Raw genomic sequence first — 9,165 nt, forward strand, 5'->3', positions numbered from 1 at the left:
AGTCTCGGTATTTTCTTCTGGTTTATAAATTACACTTTCGGTTAGTTACGTACACAAAAGTAAGTTAAGTTCTTCTCTTCTTCTGGTGACGTAGCGGACCGTGCGCTCTTATTTGAGTACGCGCAGAAGTCAACCGGAAGCAATAACTAAAAAAATTTTGACATGCGCAGTTTAAACCGGAATCCCGCAATTTTTGGGATAAAAATTCGATTCTCTCAGAGGTCATTGTTTGGCGACAATACCGCAGATAAGTAGCCAAAATAACCCTGGGCTTGAGATTGATCATTCTGCGTTCAGTGTGTGATTTTTAGCGAATTTTTGAAAATATCGTTTAGCTTTTTAACTTGGCTTCTAGAAGATTTGATGTTCCTTGGCGTTCTTCGGATGAAGAAGAAGACATCTTTCCCGGCTTTTCTCTAGAAGAAGTGGCTGAAATTCGGCGACGGGAGCGACAGAGAAGGCTGCGAGATGTTGAAATTCTCGTCAGCGAAGAAGAGGAAGAAAATGAAGAAGAATCATCACACATTAAAGCGAAAACCAAAAAGTCGTTTAATGACAAAAAATTCGCAAAAATCTGACTAGACGGCCCCCTTACGGCCATGAGAGTAAAGGAAATGATCACCCACTATAAAAACTCCTGATTGTTAAACAAATTCTCAATTCTTCTCAGCACCTTTGGAAATGTATAAAGAAAAGCCTGAGTAAGGAGAATTTGGATATTGATGTTAGGGTGTAAAGGGTTAAGAAGCAGAGAGGACAATTTGGTGGGACGTCAATATTTGAAACCCAGCGCAGCTAACTACTTGGAGCCAAGGTCGAAAAAGGCTGCTTTTATTGCCCAGTGTTAACTGTTTTTCCAACAATGATCATCTTCAGGTTCAAAATTGTCTTCTGTGTCCTTACCACGGATTGCACCAGTTGACACTAAGCCGTGTCTAGAATAATGGCAGCTGAAAGAAATCTGAATTTCTGGAGCCCGTGTTATGATCACTGTCTCAAAATAAACTTGTCGAACCTTATTGCTGTATATTACACTGCTGTCAGTGTGTCTATTAAATGTGCCGCATCCAATCAGAGATGTCGTAAGAACAAAGTGTGTGGCATTTTCTGTTGCTGTGCAGTTAGAGTCCAGCAGGCGGAGGTCCTCTCGGGCAACTGTGGCAAGCAAGGCCTTGGGAAGAGATATCGACATTTCCTTTGGACGACATATTACAACAGCTCCACAGGCTGAGAAAAAATGTAAGTTAGGAATTATAGGATACTGCTCCTGAAATTTAATTGCAAGGGGTTGTAATGTCAATAGTAAAGGGACTGAAAGGCTATTACAGACAACAGTAACTCATAATAGCTAACCTACTGTTGTAATATTTTTCAATTCACGCAAACATCAGTAAAAAAAAAAATTCTGAAAAAAAAAAACAATTCTGAGTGTCCCAACAGATGTCAAATCGACAAAATTCCGCTCAGAGTCGGCTCACTGCTTCGGATGTTCTTTTCCAATGATCTATCTGAGGCTCTTGGTTAATGCAGCTAAGTCATAAAACCAGGTTTATCAGCCGGGAAACATTCTCTAGACTCATAAGCAAAGTGCATGTCCATGTGAAGCTGTTGAACATCCTTGATATGTGGATAGCAGGTTTAAAATTCAAGTGACTTAATTCAAAGGTGAAATGTTTACAGCGGAAGATGATCTAAAGTGCAAATAATATCCCTTGTTGATGTAACATCGGTAAAGGGAATTCTGCATTCTGATCGAATTTGGGTTACTTTTATATCAGTAACCATGATACAGAACTTATGTTTAAGTAATATGCATTAATTCCTGTAGATCGGATATATCACATGCAATTTGTTGGTATACCTTTCGAGTTAAACTTCTTGTGATCAATATCCACCCTCGTATGGTAATCATCAGTTTCGCCCCATGTAAGGTAATCCGGATTCCGGAATCCAGGAAATTTTTGCTTGTGGAATCCGGAATACTGGGCTCTGGAATCCAGAATCCAGCTTTTGGAATCCAGGATCCCGCTAAAAAGGGAATCCAGAATCCACTTGCTGAAAATCCATTTCAAATCGTATTGGCGGCTTTCACCCGCATCCATGCAACCACTGTAGAGTGCAGTTCACTCACGTGATCAATCGGTGCTCAAAGTGAGCTTTCAAATCCCACAGGATTTGCTTGGAACATCAGTATGGCCGCTATTTGATTGTTTTGGAACACCTCTAAATAATGACATGGCCGCTAGGACGTCCTGTGAGATTAACTTACCTTGTAAAAGATACGCTTTAGTTTTGCTTTTAATCGAGGAATTTGTAAATTTCTGTGAAAATAATCTAACTTTTGACAACTTGGATGCTTTGCTTTTACCCGCTTTCTCCGCCGGTTTTTTAAGCAAATTGGGCGCACGGCAAGCTTTGGCACCGGAAACTGCACTACTTTTATCTGGCACCTAGGGTCGAGGTATCGACCTCAATACTTAATACTTTTTTCCTTTTCGACTCTTTCAAACTTTCTGGCACTTCTGACTCGCGACTGACCAAAATCAAAATAAATATTCATGTTCCATAAATCATGATGAGAGCATCAAAAAGTTATATTCTCCTGATGGCCGTGGAGGCATAGTTGTAATTAGAAGCCAGACGAAAGCCAGGAACTGTCAAATCTGCACCAGTCAATCAGAGCACGTGGAGGGACACAAGCCGCAGTATTACAGAAAATTTGCAGTGTCATTTTCAATATTGATGTATCATTTGTTTATTCGATTTGCTCTTTCTCTAAATCTCGATACTTCAATCATAATCTATGGGGAAGCACAAGAAAAAGCAAAAGGCGGGAAAGGTAAGTGTAACATTGTAATGATTCAATTGATTTTCTGTTCCATTTTAAACTAACTTAACCTCCAGCGAAACTTATAAAAAATTACTGAAAATGCATCTTCAGGAACTCAAGAAACCGAAGAAAGAAAGACAAAAAAGAAAAATACACGAGTTCAAGATCATCGAGGTTTGTGGATTTTTGTGTATTATGAAACACTTTTGAATTTTTTTTTCGGGGTTGCAACGAACAAACAGGAACGACGGAGGTTTTAATCACAAACTATGGTCAGTAATAATTTTTTTCTAGATTAGAGCGTAAATCGTCAATGTAGTAAAATTCGGAAGTTTAAAAGAAGTTGAAAGACTCGAAAAAACGCTTTGCTAAACTTGAGAATACCCAGCCAATTGTTTGCATCTCATGGAACAACAATGTGTTGTGCCTCGTTAAATGATGAAACGCAACAAACGCACAGCATGACGCACTTGTTAGTGGTGCTTTAGGCCTTTTGTCGTTTTGAGATCAGTTACGCTAGAGGCTTGAATAAACTCTGCTTGTTAAATATTTTATTATGCTACGTGGCACTGGTCATGAAAATCGCTTACTTTGCGCAAAATTTCACCCGAATCGTGATTCACACTTAAACACACACTTTTTCAACTTGAGAATACCTGGCCAATTGTTTGCATCTCATTGAACAACAGTGTATTATGCCTCGTTAAATGCTGGAGCGTAGCGAATGCACAGCATGACTCGCTCGTTAACAGTGATTTAGGCCTTTTGTCGTTTTGAGATTGGTTACACTATAGGTTTGAATAAACTCTGCTCGTTAAATATTTTATTATGCTACCTGGCACTGGTCATGGAAATCACTTATTTTGCGCGAAACAGCCTGCCAAATAGAAGATACTAATGTCATACTGGAGGATGGAACTGTGCGGGTGCAAACTGTTTACCACAATAAGGATGTCGTTGCTGTGAGATTTCGCCATTCTGGCTGGCTACTCTCTTTCAAGACGTTCAATTAGAAGTAGCTGGAGGCAATTTATTACGAAAGAAAGTGCAATTTCATTGGCTGAACGGCGATGTCTGTGATCGGAACTCACCCAACTGCATTCTAACCCGAGTTTTGGGATTCACTGTCGAGGGTTAAAGCATCCCTCTAACGTTTGAGGGGAACAATAGGTTCTGCAGGCTTGCTAATGGTGACCTCGATGACGAAGATGTTGGAGATGATGAGGATCAAACTCCAGAGGATGAGAGAGCCGCTTTCTTTGATATTTGGCATTTAGAATAACAAATTTAAGATTTCATAAGGCATTATATCTCGGTGCGACTAAGATAAGATATTACCCGATTTTAAGGTCTAGAAAAGAAAATAGCGGCGGGCCATCTGAAACTTTATAGAATCATTGCTCTGAAGGATTCATAGCCGACGTAATGCGATATGACTTGGCTAACCTTCCAAAGAAAAAAGGAAGTATAGAAAATAGAATCTGTTATTCTTCAAAGACTACCGTGTAAATGAAGACCTTTCGCGATTTTTCAAAGGTGTAAGCATAGTTGAATTGGTTTAACACCGTTTAATGCGCAATCTCGTCGAACATCATCGCCAATTACATCTAGGAAAACAAGCTTTTCTGTCCGCGATTTACTCGGGGTGTTATTAAAATTTTATTCCAGTTTAAATTTTTGCCTCAATACCATGGTTTTTGTTTAAAAGGAAAGTTTAAAAAGTAATTTGAGATGATAGGGAAATATTTTCGAGCTGTTTTCTTGGCAGTTCTAAGTCAATTTTATATTTAAAAAAATTGGCCATCTTTTCCAAGTCGGAACACTGTTATGCTGTACTAGAAAAACTTTTTAGTCCAACAGTTATTTACAAATTAAAAATGATAAGCAATGATTTGAACTATTAGTTCTTTGTTACTGTTAAATCACTTGAAGAACCTCGAGGAACCTGTATGAAAGAAATGCGGCCTGGCCTCTTCAGAGTTGCTAAAAGATGTGGAATGAATGGACATTGGACTTAAGAGACGGACAGTCTCAACAGGCATTCCTACAACAAAAATTTATCCCTTAATTTGCTGTAATACATTTCAAATGTCATAATTTCAAGTTTCATAATTATCAAATGTTGTTATGGAAATATGAATAGACAAACATGCATTCACAAACATGTCCTTCGATAGCGAAATCCGTCATTGAAGTCATTCCTAGAAAACGAAATGTGAAAATTAGGGGCAAACCAGAAACTAAAATCTGGAATCTTTTGTGTTTTGGAATCCGGAATCTGCAGCGGTAGAATCCGGAATCCAGCACCTGGAATCCGGAATCCACAACGTGGAATCCAGAATCTAGTACTGTCCTGGATTACCTTACATGGGGCGAATCAGTTGAATGTATCGTGCATTTGTCTTCGAGATACTCAGCGTCACTGTAAACCTTTTGAAAAGAGTTATCGATGCCAACAACAGCGACGGAGAATAAGGCGAGAACCAGCTGCATTTTAACGACTGAAAGGTTTGATACGCTCAGCAATCGCTATGATTGTCGAGAGGTTCATTTAAATGTAATTCTGGTGCTCATAATGTATATATCGTAATATAATGAAACGCTTCAATGCTCTTCTAGTTGTCGCCAGAGTTATGCACAATTACCTTCTGTTTTGTGGAAAGAGTAAAGTTGACAATATTAAATTGTCATTGGATTGTTGTCACGCAACATTCCACATACAAGGACACAGGCAAAAATATATCACAGGGTTGGTCGTGAAGACATGTCACAAGAGTTTTTCACCGAGAATGTTCCAACCGGTTCTGTCGCTCATTAAGACACTCCCAGGGCGCCCTCAAAGTTTAATTTTTAATCAAAGTGCTGGAGTGATTCTTCGCGCAAGCTGATTCAATCTCCAAGAAAAACGAAGGTGATGAGAACACAAAAAGATTAAGAAGACGTTCAAAAGTGACAGACTGAAAATACATCCTATTTATGTTGTTTTATTCTTTAAAAAATGAGAGGGCATGCAAATCAAAATTTTGCGCCAGCTGCTTTTAACGTTCATCTCCTGAAATATTATCTGAAGTTTGAATATGTCATTGTTTCAGGGTGGTCTATATATTTTAATCAACAAATATCAATATCTGCTTTTACTTTATGCACGGGACTCAGTATGTCTCGTCTGACATGAAATGCGATACCTCGTCTTGTTTAGGCAGATTTCACTTTCGCGCCGCATGAATTTATTGGGGATTTAAAACATTTGTCTAACAGTAATTCTATAATTTTAATTCTCCGAAAAATCTTCGGGTAATTCTAGCACAGAATTCACTAGCTCGATCGCGAAATCCACTAGCCCCGGGCTATCGGACACGACTTTCTTTGCACACTGTTGTTTTCAAATGTGTAAAAGCGAGTAAGACTTTTGTCTATCAACAATACAAATAAAAACTTTTTACAGCAATAAAATTTATTGAAGGCGAGACCCAGGAAGCCACCGAGCTTATGGGAGAGGCCACCTGACTTACAAAATGTATTTGAATTCGAATAAGTACTGCGAACGTGCGGCTTGGCCAGTTCAATGATTATTTAAGTAAAAGCGCTCATATTTTCTTCTCAAAGCTAAGAATATTTGACGAAAGAGGGACTGAAACAACAAGGGACTTCAAAAATTTTGATAAAGAATTCCAAATTGCTTCAGACTTGTACGACACAAATGCGTTCGATAATTACTGTCCGTTCTGGTACTATAGCAGTGAATTTGGCTATTTGTTACAAAAAGATTGAGATTACATTGGCGATGTTTCATATTTTTTCATTTATAGTTGTTATATATGTCTAGGTTATAGCCTGTAGATATGGCCACATCACACGCTTGTGCAGTTTTAAGACAGAGTCTTACAAAATTGAAGACTAGTGTTTCTCCCTTAACTGTTTCCACATGGTGATCAGTTCGTTGATGACTTCAACAGACAGCCAACTGTTATCTTCTTCAAAGAAGTCTTCTTCTGTCATTTTTTGGACGGAAACCCTAAGAGCTTCCTCTGTAAGCTTTTCCACGGGATGAGCGCGTTTATTTCTGACTCTTTTTAGTGACTTCACAGCGTCTAAGTGGCAGTACTTCCAATTCAGCTCAGCTTGTAGCGAGGCCCACAGACGTTTTTCTCTGTTTCCTGATGTTCTTAACATGTCTTCGATGTCTTTTACCTTTCGTTGTACTTTTGGGTTAAATCTTTGAGGGAATATTCTTTTGAACATCATGTTTTGTATCTCATCACACATTGTTGCCAGGAGCAGAGAGACTTGCACTTCCTCTAAAGCGTCAACTCTTTTCCTGACCATATCCAACTGTTCTTCCAATATTCGTTTTTGTGTTTCCAGTTCTTCAATTTTCCTCTCTAAAGCCTTAATTTTAGCATGATTTCGTTCTTCATTTTCTCTTAGCTTCTCAATTTCATCCTTCAGTGCCTTAATTTCCCTCTCCCGGCTTTGAAGTCGCCCTGAAGAGGCACTGTCTCTTGCTGATCGATCACGTGGAAACCTGGCCTGATCGGCTCTAAAATATTGAGGGTTACTTGAAGAAGTGTTTGTCGACATTTTACTTATCCCGAGAAATGGAAAGCTAAAGAGGTGAAGTAGTTTTTTAAAAAAGTTTTCATCTCATTAATTATGAATATGATGCAGATAATTGACTCATCTACATCAGAAAAGAAACAAGGTGCACCAAGTGAATGAAGATTTTAGATATATGAAAATTCTCATATTTGCACTGCGGTGGAAAGATGAAATTAGAAGATCCTCGGTGCACCAGTCTTGGTATCTATGAAAATAAGTTATTTATCGACGATATTAGTGTGGAGATATTCGTTCACGCAATAACATTTATTAGAAAACGCGGGACACCAACGTTTCCGAGAACTGGAACTATGTATTCATTATTAATGAGATGAAACCTGAATCAGTTCACATCTTTACCTTTCCATTCCTCGGAATTAGACCGGAAATACAAAAACAAATATTATTATTTAAAAGTCCCCAGGTACCCTTTAACTCTACTCTATTGTTTGTTGAGTTAAATTAACCCTCCTAGTATTCGAAGAGAGTGACAAAACTTATAAGTTTGTAAAACATGTTTCGACAGAAACTTTTGTCATCTTCAGTTAACTTATTAATAATCATAGCATTGAAAGTTGAATTTATAATAAGTAGAAAAATGCTAATTATGCTAAGTGGTGACAACAAGAAAGAGGCAAGCGTGAAAGTGTGAGAACTAAAAGTATGGTTTAAGATTTACATGGTGTAATTGTTGATTCAAAGAGGGTTGTTCTCTTTGAATATGAATTGCCTCTTTTATCTTACGTTGAAAACCGGTGGAGGCGTGATCCAAAACATGGAAGCTATCTGCTGAACACAAAGTGCGACAGTCTTCAGAATTTTGCAGATGTTTGGAAATGTGAGAGGCCCTGTCACTGGCTAAGTGCTCTCTAACAAGCGTGGGGAGATGCCGGCACGTCTCGCCCACGTAACAAGCATTACAGCAAGCACATACAAACTTATAAACCACACGTGAACAGAGCCCGTCAGGGACAGGGTCTTTCACACCAAACAAGCTGCCAATCTTAAAAGAAGAGAAAACTAGCTTGATATCCAAGTCATTGCAATAGCGCTTAATAAAATGGCGAATCTTTTTTTAAGTGATAGCAGAAAAATGGCCTATGTAGGGTAGCTACGGTAAACGTAGGTGAAGTCAGTGGTGGAAAGGGAATCCCAGGTATGATGATTACTTTGGGTCCCAGTAATGTAACGGTTTATAACCTTTTCGATTACTGAAATGGGCAAGGAAAAGATTCTTTTTTTAGAATATCCATAAGCTTAGTAATGTCCTCTTGAAACCCTAACCAGGTGTTATTAATCTTATAGGCTCTAGCTATCATCGTGAGTATTGAGACCCACTATGTAAGTGTGCGAGGTGAAGCTGAAATAATTAGTTAATAACCCTGTGAAAGTTTTCCAAGTTGCGGTAAACACTGGTTAGAGAAGAATTGGGGTCGTTGTTATCAATCAAGACCTCTAAAAAGGGTAATTTGTGATTAACCTGCTTCTCCATAGTAAACCCGATGTTGGGGTGCCTAGAGCGGTTGATGTAGTCGAAAAATATTGTGGCATCGTGCTCTGAGTGAAATAAACAAAAAGTATCATTATCATCATACCCTTTGAGTATTAGGTCTGTCAGGGGCGAGCATGATTCGTTATTGAGGGGCCACTTATGTAGATGAGTCAATGATCAGCGTATTCATAATAAATGAGATGAAAACTTTTTATAAAAACTACTTCACATCTTCAGCTTTTCA

The 9,165-nt window shown here is 38.5% G+C and overlaps 1 protein-coding gene across 1 annotated transcript; it reads right to left on the bottom strand.

Moving 5' to 3' along the window:
• Positions 1-6,727: 6,727 nt before the first annotated feature.
• LOC136283932 (tropomyosin-like) lies at positions 6,728-7,411 on the bottom strand. Its single transcript, XM_066173505.1, has one exon. The coding sequence runs from the start codon at positions 7,409-7,411 to the stop codon at positions 6,728-6,730; it is 684 nt and encodes a 227-aa protein (XP_066029602.1).
• Positions 7,412-9,165: the final 1,754 nt, after the last annotated feature.

The sequence above is a fragment of the Pocillopora verrucosa genome, chromosome 10, assembly GCF_036669915.1.
Source record: "Pocillopora verrucosa isolate sample1 chromosome 10, ASM3666991v2, whole genome shotgun sequence".
NCBI classification, from domain to species: Eukaryota; Metazoa; Cnidaria; class Anthozoa; order Scleractinia; family Pocilloporidae; genus Pocillopora; species Pocillopora verrucosa.